This window comes from Harpia harpyja, chromosome 2 (assembly GCF_026419915.1).
Source record: "Harpia harpyja isolate bHarHar1 chromosome 2, bHarHar1 primary haplotype, whole genome shotgun sequence".
Classification (NCBI taxonomy): domain Eukaryota; kingdom Metazoa; phylum Chordata; class Aves; order Accipitriformes; family Accipitridae; genus Harpia; species Harpia harpyja.
In genome coordinates, this window is record NC_068941.1 from 7,350,618 (window position 1) to 7,364,113 (window position 13,496).

At 36.9% G+C, this 13,496-nt stretch overlaps 1 protein-coding gene across 16 annotated transcripts in view; it reads left to right on the forward strand.

Annotated features, from left to right (window-relative positions):
* BLTP1 (bridge-like lipid transfer protein family member 1) overlaps nt 1-13,496 on the forward strand; it is a 127,618-nt gene that overhangs the window by 17,254 nt on the left and 96,868 nt on the right. For all 16 annotated transcript variants that reach the window (XM_052814610.1, XM_052814620.1, XM_052814716.1 and 13 more), the window contains 6 exons: nt 2,863-3,049; nt 4,233-4,314; nt 4,949-5,142; nt 9,214-9,293; nt 10,548-10,698; nt 12,530-12,686. In XM_052814610.1, coding sequence (XP_052670570.1) covers nt 2,863-3,049; nt 4,233-4,314; nt 4,949-5,142; nt 9,214-9,293; nt 10,548-10,698; nt 12,530-12,686 — 851 coding nt within the window. The remainder of the gene's footprint in view (nt 1-2,862; nt 3,050-4,232; nt 4,315-4,948; nt 5,143-9,213; nt 9,294-10,547; nt 10,699-12,529; nt 12,687-13,496) is intronic.

Below are 13,496 nucleotides of genomic sequence, written 5' to 3' on the forward strand. Positions count from 1 at the left end.
AGATCCACTGACTTTGCAAGTCTTATGAGGATACACAAAGAAATAAAAACTGAGCGAGGAGCAGGATCTGAGGTTTGTCAGAGAAGAGTGAAGGTTATTGGGAAAAAGAGGGCAAACTCGGAGAACAGTTTCCTTTTTTCTGGTGTATGTGCTTTGCAAAATGCTTTATGGTATACTCTTCCTATTGAACTTCTGGTAGTCAATATGTGTTTATGATCAAAGGGTAGATTACAGTAAGGGATGCTAAGAAGCATTACTATTAAACCTTTGTGTCAGAAAAAGGAAAAATAAAAACGCTTTGCATTCGGGGTTTTTTTTCCCCACACTTTCTAAAGCTAAGAGAATTATTTTGTTACCGTTCTTCTGAGAAGAGGAAAAACTAATCTATCAAAATTGATGCATTGTCTACCTGCCCACTGGAATCTAAAGTAATGTTGCTGTAAGACTTGGGTTGCACTGTAATTTGTGGATGCTTCTCATGAAGACTTAATCACAGTGCCTTGCATAAGAGAAGGTTTGAACCACAAAAAGTTTGGATAATGATTATTGATAACCTGTAGTGAAGTTGCACTTCCTGCTCTGGTTTTTTAAAAGTTCCTCAGTTTGACCTAGCAAGTGCAATCTGTTTTTCATCACAGCACTATGTTTGTACTAGGCATGTCATACCAATGTTGAAAGAGCTCCATAGAAAAAGTCAAGCATGGGGGTTGTCTTCCTGTCTGGAGTGTTAAGTTAAACCATACTGGGACTTGAGAGTTGGTTTTGTACATACTTGAGAAATGAAAGTGGTTTAGAAACAAAAATTGGAGGATTATGTTGTGAATAGGGCACACCCAGATGTCTTGGCTTAGGTGCCACAGCAGATTATCAATTTTCATATTGTAAAACTATATAGTGTAGTTTGTGAGGTGTTTTTTGAAGGGGGAATACTGTTTTGAGAACCGTTCCTCTACTTCTTATTGTCGGGAGTGACTTGTTTCATGTTCCCATTAGGTTTTATTTAGTGGGTGTATTTATGTTGAATTGTTTGGATAGGTGTGATACAAACATTTGAATAAATAATAAATAAATAATACATCTTGGTTAAACTCTGTAGGAAGCAAATGTCAAAACCTTGGCTACATTAGTAACCTTGATTCCAACAAATGTCGATAAAACTTCAGTATTTTGCTGTCAATCTGGCACTTAGTTTTACATGATCTATATATATGCTGCTTTGAATCATTTAACTATATGACATTCAGATGTGCTTGTCTCTTTTTCCTTGACTTTTTTTTTTTCTTTTCCAAAAGTGTCTTAGGCAACCAAATTGATGTGTGGAGGTCAAATCTTATTTTTGTTATTAGGAAAAAGAGATAGTTGTCTCTTTAAATCCCCTTTAAAGAAATGAATTGCTACATATAATTTCATTTAGTTAATGAAGTCAAATGCTTGCCTCCAGGAATTGAAAAATTACATTTATTTGTGTTCTTGATGATACTGAGATCTCTCAGGTGAACAATTGTGTATCCCAATCTTTGTCCATGTCATCCTTTGCCTATATCTTACTGATGCAAGTTAGCATTACGAATGAACAGATTTGATAGTGCTTTTATGAAAACAGGAAGGAACTGAAACTGGCTCATTAACTTTTCTCTGTCTCCTGTTCAAGAAAACTGTGATGTCAGTGCTTTCTGGAGACTTATTATACATTTACTTTTTTTTATAATGATATGGAAATTTCTGGTAATTTAGGTGTGAGGGTTAAAAGGTGGGTTGTTGTTGTTGGGACAGAGCGTCGTATAGATGCGTAACATGGGGGGACAGATGAGTTTGTTGGCAAAGAGGGCGCATTTAATAAAGCAGGTGTGTCTAAACTTTGCCTCTTGGGCAGCTGCATTTCTTTTCTTGACCCTGACAGCAACAGCAGCAGTGTTCGCTCTGACTTTTTAATTTCTAGTCTGTGGGAAATGTTGCCTTCGGTTTGTAGCCCCTGAGTTACCGATTGGGGACTGCTGTAATAACCGTTGATGCTTCAGCTTCCTAAAGTCTGCTTAACTTAGAAAGACCAGATCAGGTTTTAGAGCAGCTCAGGTCTCTTGAGTGAATGAGTAACAGGCACTCTTTCAACTGGGTAATTAGGGAGAAATTGTGCGAGCTTTTTCCTCACATTAACTACATAATTAGGTCATACTATCTAAGGCAAAAGTATGTCAAAGTATGTCACAAACAGCTGTGTATGTGATCAGTAGATGTTAAACTAGTTTTTAAGTATCAGAAAGTCAAGCTGATATTACAGTTAAAATTTTAAATTTGTGAAAATGTTGACCAATTGTGCAAAATGAGTATGCTTCTTGTTAGTTCTGCATATTAATGTTTTCTGTCTCTCTGTAAAAGAAAGCTTTTTCCCAGTTCAGGCCTGCTGTACCACAGAGCTTGGCTAGAAAACCATCTGGGTTTTGAGATTGACTTGATCCCAAGTACTGATATCTGTGCTAAAAAGCAGAAGTTGGTGCCGAGGCTTCTGTGCTGTGCATCGAGAGAGATTTTTATTTGTTTGTTTTTATACGTGAGACTGAATAAACCTTATTTACCCTTTTGTGCAGCTCCTGCCTGGATTTATTTTGGGATTGTGACCTAAGGGTGAAATGATTTTCTGGCTTTATATTTTGTATGCAACTGTCCTATTTGCCAAGTTTTATTGATTTGCTTGGAAAGGTGTAATTATTTTGTGGAGTTTTTTACTGCTTTTTAAGATGTACTTCCACAGCTGTTCACTACCATGTAGATTGTTTTTGCAAAATGTGCATATTTGAAAAACTGTAAATATTGCAAGGGAATGTTGGAATAGAATTAGAAACTCTTTTCCTACTATTTTTTTAGATCCAAAGGCAGAAACACGACTGTATATTATGGTGAATGACTTTGAATTTCATGTGTACAACCGTTCTGAGCTTTATGGACAACTTCAAGAACTGTTTGGCTTGGATCCCACAATAATTCCAGCAAAGAAAGATGATGAAAAAGCCCAAGTAAACGGGAGGCAGAGAACACATACCAATCTTGAAAGGTAAATTATTATTCGTTTTGCTATTTTGTTGATGCTTTGTTCTGCAAAGTGCTGAACTAATTGGGTAATGTTTTGTTAACGTACGCTCTGGAGACCAAATGGTTGAAGCACAGCTGAGAGAGAAATTGCACTGACAAGCCTGACAGTCTAAATCTTTTTCCTTTCCTCAGACTTTCTACCATAATAATTAAAAAACCACAACCAAATAAACCAAACACTCCTTGTTTAATGATCAGAGGTTGAAAAATCTACTTGAAGCACAGTGTGGAAAGGGAGCATGTGTTGAAGAGGATTATGCTTGTAGAATAATGGTATTGCTCAGTAGAAGTGATAGCTGCTCAAGACATTGAATAGACAAAATGTGAGCATCTGTATGGTGTTGGGAGGACTTACTGGTTTTTGAGCTTTAAACTCGGGCTGATTTCACAAGTTGTCTTTTTAGGGGTGTGTGTTTGTGTATAGCTACACAAACCTTCTTTTCTTATTTTATTCCTCTTTTTGGAGTACCCCAGAAAACATGGTGCGGGTCTATAAGGAGCTCTTCTATGTGGCTTATGTGTAGTGGAGTGAGATGTTCAATAATAAGCCTCTCTTTGGGTAGAATCACACCAGACTGATTTATTGGCAGGAGCAGAGAAGATCTAATGAGACATGAGTCCTTCCACTGCTGCTGGCCAGGCCAGTACGTGTTACTAAATTACGTAGTAGGCAGCTGCAGGATGCTGTGGCAGTCCTGAGTTTGAGTAAGGGCTGTGCCTCTGAGCCAGTCTCTTCATGTTTTCATCTTACACCTTTATTGACAGGTACAGGAAGGACTTCTGCCTTCGGGGAGGATATGTCTTGGGAAATGGAAAATCCCACACCTAAATAGGAATATTTAGAACAGACCAAGTTCCCCTGAGGAAGATTTATTTAACTATTGCTTTGTGCTAAACGTGGCATGCTTGTTTTCTACCTGTGTCAGCTCAGTATACCAGCATCCAAGGCATAGCTGCATATGCTTCCTGCTGTTTTTCCAGACTCTGGAGGAGTCTGCAGTAGACTGCTAGCAGGTCCCTTACAGGAGGCACCCCTGTGGGAAGGAGTGTCCCCTGAGAGCTGTGCACTGAAGATCCCTAGAAGAAAGGGTTGGTTAATTCTTCTGTGGAAAAGACAAAATAATAAACCCCATTTTTTCCCATAGTGTTAAAGTAAAAACAGAATCTCAAGACCCTTCTTCTTCATGGAGATCACTTATTCCAGTCATTAAGGTCAATGTGAGCACGGTAAGTGAAAAGACCCTGATAATGAAAATATTTAGCAGTATATGCTTAAAAAAATCAGGCTTGCCATTCATTTTTTTTATACATTCTTCTTGAGTTTTTGTGCCCCTTCATGCTTTAAAAAAGTTTTAAAATGACACCACCAGCACTCCCCTGACATGTTCACAAATCCTGCTGGTGCTAATGGAAACATGATTATGTTCTCTGTTTTGGGAAATGCTTGTGTCTTAGGCTTGTAATGATTTCAAGAATATCACCAAGCAATTAAGCTAGGTAATGGGTGCTGTACAATGTGTGGTGCGTTGGGTTTTTGGGAGGTGTTTGGGGTTTTTTTTTCTTCTTTTTTTCTTTTCTTCCCTGCATCTTTTATAGGGATATTTGGACACGTCCCTTAAAAGTTGATGATGTTCCCCCCAAAAAACAGGAGAACTGTTATTGAGGTGATAGGAGATGGAGATAGAACGTTGAGAGTTTAATGTACAAGGTAGTAGTTTTAGATATGCGCAGATTACGGCTGGGATTTTTGTCCACGGTCTTTATTTGCATATGGCTGGTTAAACTGCATTATTATAGGTAAATATACACATACATATAAGAGCAGTGTATAACGAGTAATTGGGTTTTCTTTTTGATTTAGGGTCGCTTGGCATTTGGGAATCATTATCAGCCACAAACCCTTTGTATTAACTTCGATGATGCTTTTTTGACATATACCACAAAACCACCTTCGAGCCACCTTGATCAGTTTATGCACATTGTGAAAGGAAAATTGGAAAATGTTAGAGTCATGCTGGTTCCAAGTCCAAGATATGTTGGTCTTCAGAATGATGAGTAAGTTTTGGGGTTTTTTTGTTTCCATATTATTTTATTCTTTATTTTAAGAAAATGAAGAAAAGAATGTTGGTTGTCTTTCTGTGACTTTATTTTTCTTAGTGTGTTCAGACAGTTGGCATTTTTACCACTTCAGAGGTTTTAAATGTTGGATCTTTGAAACTGTTTTATTAATGGAGAAATGTACTGGTTTTCTATCTCATTGTAGATTTTTTTTTTTTGGTGTGTTCTGCTCTATGATTAATATCCTGCATTCAACTTCTATTTTCCTTCCCTCAGGTACTATAGCTGTATGCAGGCTTTGACAGCACTAGATTTCTAGGATAAATGCAAGGTTTAAGGTTGTTGACTTCACATATGGTTTGGAAAGTATTTTTAAAAAATGGGCAAAAGCTGTGCACTCTTGCTGTGGTAGAAATCATGTTATCTTCTGAAAACAGATTGCTGGTCCTTTTACCTCTGTGTATTCCGCATAAGCAGGGTTATGCAGCGTTAACAAATGGAATGGTAGTAAGTCAAACAAAAGAAACGGTGCTTGCATGAAATGATTTGACACTAGGATTCTTGTTTTATTACAGTTTAGCCAGCGAGACATTTATGTGCATACTATATTAACAATCTTGATTGCTATGGTGTGAACAACATAGCCAGAATTTTCTGCATTACCTTACTTAATGCTTACAATGTTATATATTCAACAGATAATTTGGACAAAACTGCTAAATTTCAAAATTCTTCATGGGAGTTATTTGCTCAACAGAAAAAAAATAATGCATACTCACCTTGGACAATTGTGTGTATGAGTTTATGTAAAATGATTATACCTATTTTATACCTCCTAAGCAACAAGATCCAGAGAATGAATTATGATGTTTGGAAATAAACTGTACATCATTTGACTGTGCCTCAATTGGCTTTGTATCAGCCAAAGACTGCTGTCTGTAATACCTCTTTATATGTTTTCAAATAACATTCTGTGGATGTGTACAGAATCTTACTTTTCCAACATGACGACAAAGGAAATTTCTCCAATTAATATTGAAAACAAACAAGATTAAAACAAAATAGGATTAAGATACTCAAACTATTAGCTCTTTCTCCTGCTTCCGCTAAGTATTTTCTTTTTATGCTGTTACCATCCCTACAGCTCCTGATGGCTGAAGGGTGGCACATATGCAGAAAACATGCCCTAATTTATTGGGTAGATTCAACAAACGACCCAGTTCACTGGAAACTGGGTGTGTTTGAATCTTTAGAGCCTGCCCTCTTACACTTCTTTGGCTTAAAAATTAAGCTGCATGTCTTAACTTTCAGAAATTCCTGCAGGCAATGCACATATAAAAAACTGCTAAGTGGCTCGATGAAATTTGTAACAGACTGACTAATCAATACAAACATCAAAAACCCACCTTGAAAACTGTCATATTGTATTACAAACAGACATTTCAATGTCTCCATCCCTTTTTGCAAATAAATCCTCCAAAACCCAAGGAAAAAAAAATGTGCTAGGAAAAACAGATCAAAGCAGAACAAGTTTGGAGAGCAGTTAAGTCAGCAGGCTCAAAGTGGAGGTTTAGGATAGATATTAGGAAATGCTTTTTAACGATGATGGTAATCTCATTATCATTCATTGCCATTACCTAATTTGGTTTTTGCAAATGGGCTGTGGTGGGCTTTCTAGGGTTCTGCCACCTCCATCGGCTTAGTCCAGCAAGGTTTAACTATTCCTGCTGAGGGTGGGTTAGGTGGCCTCATTAGGTACCTTCCACTCCCATTTTCTGCGGAGGTAGTTTCATGTGCACTTTAAGCTGAGAATACAACTAAAAGAAGCAGTACTGTTGTCTTTTTTGCATGGCTGTGCAATGAACACTGATCATGGAATTCATCCCTATTAAGAAAAATATATGTTGGTCTTAAATCTAAATTGGTTCTGCTACCGGGTTCACCACCTGTCAGTTATCACCTAACCTATGACCATCCTAGGACTAGCATAAGAAAAGATAACTGCTTTTCTTGTCTGCTGTGTTTGCTATGGCCTGTGATGCTTTGATAATGTAAAACTATAAGCTGCTTCAGTCATCTACTATATATTTTCATATTCTTCTGGAAAAGGGAATCGAAAAACTAGTGACAAGACATGATGATACAGAACTTTCCTCTTTGTGGAAAAAAAGCACGTTGAACGCACAAAAAGTTTTATACAAGTGTAATGAGTTCAGAGAGATCAGAACAAGAACATGAAAGATAATTACTTAATGGAATACACAGACATGATAAAGATGTACACTAAAAGAATTGGAGGAAAAGGACTGAGGAAGATGTTTAGCTACTATGTGGGGTTTTGGTGTTTTTTTTTCTCCCCCTCCACTTCCATTAAACTTTATACCTTTCCTCCAGAAAGTGGAGAATGGCAAAGGTGATGAGGATGAAACGGCAGTGGGTGTTAGACAGGAGGATTTGGCCATTCTGTCAGCTCCTAATGTTTTCCTGTAGATATTTCTTTCTTTCCTACAGCTGAATGACAGTTTCTGTTAGGCCATGGTGTTAAGTCAAATTGTCCATCTTGCTCTATTTGCATGTCATGGGGGAGGCCAATTCAGTTTTGGACAGAAAAAAGAAATAATTGGAAAATTTGGAGTGAATAGAAAGTATTTCATCTTTCACTGCTGTCGTTACTCTCAAAGTAAAATTGATATTAAGGTTCCTGCTCTGTTGCTTCTGAAGAACTTCTGGCAGTACCTGGGATCTGCACCTGCTGTTTTCCATATTTTCCAAGCTTTCCTGCATTTGAGCTGTGGTAAAATGGGCAATGTGCTTCTAACAGGTCACACTCTTAGACTGTGTATTTCTGTCATTGGAATGTTCTTTTTTTGTTAAGAGATGACAATTTATAAAAGTGGCAAAAAAGTCTTTTGCAGTAAAAATAGAGTTTTCACATTATACTATTATTACTACTATAAAATGTAACATTATGTAAATTAACATGTGGTAACGGTGTAAGAAAGGGATTGTAATATACCAATATAATACTGTTAGGAGAAGTGTTTTGTGTATTAGTTTCATCACTTAGATCCTTTTATATTGAGGGAAATGTTATTAAGGAAGAACAGCCTTTTTTTTTTTTTTTTTTTTTTAAACTAATGGTCTAATTACTGAAGATGTCATGTCCCTTTGGTTCAGGGTGCTATTTTAGTAAGAAAACTATTAGCAGGTGAAAGAATAATATAGGACAAGGAGAAAGGAACTCTTGATGGAAAGAAACATCGAAAGTAAAACTTTGGTAGTTGGTTGTGGTTTATAATACCTGAGAAATGTCTTTGTGGAGAGGAACCTGGTATCTTCATGCCTGAGTTATATAAAGTAACTTAAAAGTTGAGTTAATAATAATAATAATAATAACGTAATGATCAAGTATTTTTTGCAAATCAGGGTAGACATAGCCTTGCAATATGACAGCTGCCCTTTTGTTAGGGAACTTGAGACCAGATAGATTTGAATATTCACAGTGTTTATTTTCGGAAGCTCATTTAGTCTGAGGTAGCAGATAGACCAGAAATTACAGCATTACAGGGAGGGAAAGACAGGAGCTAAAGTTATAACCTGCACTTCAAGTTTGGCTTACAAACAGCTGCATTTGGACAGACTGATGTGGCCCAGGCACTTCTGTCTATTCCGTCCACCCTTCTGGTAATGTGACAAGACCGATGCCTGGTAGATAAGGTAGCCTGTGGCTCTTGCAGGCAGCCTGCAGTCAGGCTGCTGGCAAGACCTGTATAGACACATGGAGCTGGTGTCTTGGGATCCTGTCAAACTGGAGTCTTGTCTACAAAATCTTCCTGGTCAGGTACCGCATACACTGTATCTCCACTGTTGGCTTGCTTGTTACAGATAGCAGTTTTATTGATGTTTCCATCATTAAATATGTACTACTTACAAGCTACAAGTGAGCCTGACCTATGTAATCTCTTCCATTATGCTTAATATGTTGCATTTAAAATTACTTGAATTCATAAAGATTAATCTCAGCACATTGCTTTTTAATTTTTATCTTTGCACTCTTTTCCATTACAGACCACCGAGGCTGATGGGTGAAGGCTTTGTTGTAATGCAGTCCAATGATGTTGATATCTATTACTATATGGATGAACCAGGTATCTTCTGTTAAATACAAGCATAAAATTTTAAGGGATTTGAAGGCTATTTGTTTATTTAATTGTCTGGACTTGCTAGACAATTTCTTTTTTTTTAATGCTGAAAAATCTCTATGCTGAAAGAGTTAGTGTAATGTTTTGGAGCCAATAAAAGCATTCATAGGTACGCTATGAACACTTAGAATTTCATAAGGTTTTTTTTTCTGCAAATGAAAAAAATTTCCACTGAAACAAATGGGATTGAGTTCACGTGTTTCATATTTAGAAGGGAGTGAAATTTTGAGCTGCATTCTTTTTAATGGTTGTTGTCAACTCCTAGACTGTTTCATGTAAGAGCCCTGGGGAATTGCATAGATGAAATAACTGTACCTGTAGAATTAATGTTTTTATCAGCAAGTAGTTTTACATAGATGTAGGTACTCTGTCAGCAGTGTCTTCTGCAAGTCTATATGCAACATGGAAGCAATTAATCTTGATATTTATTCTTGAAACAAGCTATGTTTTAAGCTGTAAACTTAAATGATGTAGGTTTCCAAAAGTACTTCAGGAGTGGGGACAATTTGTAGTCAATACCTACTGGGGTTTTTGGATGTTTGATGCATCGATTTCTGAATATTGCAGGGTCTGCCTTTTTCACTTTAAATCCAGTGCCTTATATTACCACTTTGTTGTGCTGGATTTTTTTTTGGTTTGCAAAAGCTTTTGCTCTGACTCTACTTAAAGTATTGCCTGAATCTTGAACAAGGGTAACATGTTCAATAGTAATGTATACTGGTGTAGGATAGGTGGCAATTTTGGATCATTGCTGAATGACTGCTTGAATTTTTACTAGTAACTCTGGGTCTCCTGTAGCAAGTCTTCCTTTTTATTTGCTTGCTTTGTCTGTAGAAAGGATTTTTAACTTAATCTTCTTTGTTTCAAAACTTGATTTGTAAGTAGGATTTGGAACTGAATGTGCATGTATGAAAGCCTGTATTGGTGAAAAGCATACTTAAGAGATAAAGCTGCTGTGTATGCCAGCATTTCACTGACATCAGTGAGCAGCGCTTCAGAAAATCCCAAGGATTTTTAGTTACATTCTTGCCCTTCCACTGAGAGTCTGCATTGAATTGTGGCTTGGTATTTACGTACTGTAGTCATCTCAAATAAAACTGACATCAGGACACTTTAATTGTCTTGTGCTTAGCAAACATTTTTCATGCTAATTTGAAGCTGCTTCCTTTAATAATTTGTTTATTATATTATGTAATATAGGTCTTGTACCAGAGGAGACGGAGGAAAGTAATGACGGAGAAGCAAACAATGAAGACAGTAAATTACAGGACCTGCCACCATGTTGGGGTTTGGACATCGTTTGTGGAAAAGGAACAGACTTCAACTATGGACCTTGGGCTGATAGGCAGAGGTATTACAATGATTTACATCTTTAGTTTTTATCTTTAATATCTATTATTATTGAGAAAACATTCTAAAGTTTCCAGTATGCGATTGCTCAGACTTCTAATTTGTATGGGGTAGTTTAAGATTAGTGAATTCATTGTTTATCTTGTTGGCCTTCCTAAGTTAGGATCAGTCAGTGAATTTTTATTATTAAACTAATAAATTACATTCCTATTTTTTGTGAACAAAGTAGTTTTACTATTTATCAAGTGTTACATACATAAAGGTTTAACCTTTTAATTGGTTACCTTTAGACTTGTCAAGCTCCTATTAGCTCATGGATAGGAATACACTGCGTATTGATGAGAAAATTTTGTGGAAGTACAAATCTGGCTATGAAAATAATGAGGGAGGAATCATTTATCCCTGCTTAGGAGAATCAACCGCTTGATGCGGTCTCCAAAGTTTTTATTATCTACATACTTTAGTGACAAAATATTAGGCCAGAGCTCTACTACTATTCTTCACTTAGCCCTCGATGTTTAGCCCATGAGTATTTCGGGGGGAGTCAGTGGTATTGTTTAGAGAGTAAAGGACTGTTAAGTAAAAGTGACATAATCAGTGCTTTCCCTCTTTTCCTCTATTAATTACAGATTGATACTTCTCTTGGCCTCCATTAATTCTCCTGTGAAACTATTATGAAACTGTCTCTTAGGAGCGTGAGGATGACAGACCAAAGAGTAGTCATTAGATACGACAGCGTCTTAGAGAATTTAGAGAAAATGCCAATTTCTAGAACAGTGCTTTGCTAGGAACATGAAGTCAGTGAATCATTAATGATATTTTTAATACTACCAGGAAAGCTTGCTCTATGATGGTATTCTTTTTATAATTTTAACTGGCTGGGCAGAAGGCAGTTTGGTGCCTCTGCAGAGTGCGTAGAGTTGATAGATACATACCCGGGAACACTTTCGCGTTGTGCCATGGATAGAAGATAGGATTTTGAAAAGTGCCTGAAAGTTTTATAAACACAGACAGGAGTTCTGTGGACTTTGTACTCTCGATTCATATAAGCACTTCTACAAATACTGATCTTTAATACATCATGCAATAAAATCTTGGATTTCCCGAGGATTTTGACAGTGGGTGCTGTGTGGTGCTTGTGGGGGGTGTGTTGTTGTGTTTTTGGCTTGTTTGTTATGGCTTTTTTAAGCTGCTGTAGTGGTCAGGTGCTGGGTGCAGGAAACTGCTGCCCCCCCTTAAAGACTTACTTCCACCCCCTTGAGACCTATATAAGCTATGCTGTCTGTGCTTCATTGCTGTGGTTTTCCTTTCATGTAGCAGGCTTAGATGTAAGTCTGCAGAAATGTAGGCTTCATTTCACTCCCATTCTGAGGTCCTAAAGTTTTGTATTTTGTTTGTTTCTGGGCATTACATCAATTATTTATGCACAAACCAAAGCATAAACAGATTACTTCCTACTATGTTTTTGTAGCAGATTTGTAAACCAAGGATTGGGAATAAGAAGAAAAACATAGCTTGTTTGCCATCTGAATTAAAATATTTTTGTTTTAAATCATTTATGGTCTGTCCATTTATGGCTTTTATCCAAAAGTCACTTCTTGTCATTGAAACTTTTGGAGATTTCAGTAATGAGTTGAAAGGCTCCAATGATGAAGACTTTAAACAAACATTCTTTCTTATCACATGCAGTGGTTGTCTAAAGACTCAGCTAACTGGAAAATAATTAAGTGAACCGAATAAATGCATAAACATGTATAAATATATATATATATTTCTTCTGTGAATAAAAACAACTCTTTCTTTTTATCTCCCCCCCGCCTCCCCCCCCCCAGGGATTGCTTGTGGAAGTTTTTCTTCCCACCAGACTACCAAGTTATGAAAGTCTCAGAAATTGCTCAGCCTGGGAGACCAAGACAGATTCTTGCTTTTGAACTGCGGATGAATATTATTGCAGATGCCACCATTGATTTGCTTTTTACAAAAAATAGGGTAAATAATGAAAATTTATCTAGAAAATAACTTGTCTACTGTGATTACACTGTGCTTTTTGTTTGTGCGTGTTTTTACTTGTCTCAGGTGTTTATTACAGAACTATGGTTTTAAAAGCTAGGCAATTTTTGGTTAAGTCTTCCCTAAGTATGAGCAAACTCTTCCAAGAGAAATATTGGCTGAGAGGCATTAATATTTGTTGGCTTATTTTAAGTTTCTTTTAAGCCTTAAAGCTACATCATAAGCCATGCTAGCTCGTACAGTCTTGGGAATTCATGATCTGGACATTTCCTGTGCAGTCTTCCATTATGATGAAGCTCACCATGATGAAGAGATAATTTCTTCTGATATTGGATGAATATCTAATATTACTGGAGAGATGACAGTGGGAGGAACAAAAGATGTATATATGTAGGGGTTTGGATTTTTCTTTCCCTGGTTGCTGCTCTTATAAATGGGATATAGCATTACTTCATTGTACACCTGTTTTCTTCTTTTTTTGTGACTGAAAGGGTTAGAAAGTGTAGTGTTAGAAATGTATATTCATCTGGCCTCTCAGGTCTTGGATCAGAATATCTTTTGCTGTTTCTATTCATGGACCTAAGTCAGCATTTGTTAAGCCTAATAATGTTGTTATTTGGCATCACTGCACATAGATAGTTCATTAGTAATTTTTCTGAAGGCAAGAAAGACTTCAGTCATTGGGTGCCTTAATCCACGTGTGGATAATGATAGCCAGAAGCATAAAGTACACTGGTTGATGTGGTGAGCCTAGAAATAATGTTTGGACTTTTTTCCTTTCTTGCAAAA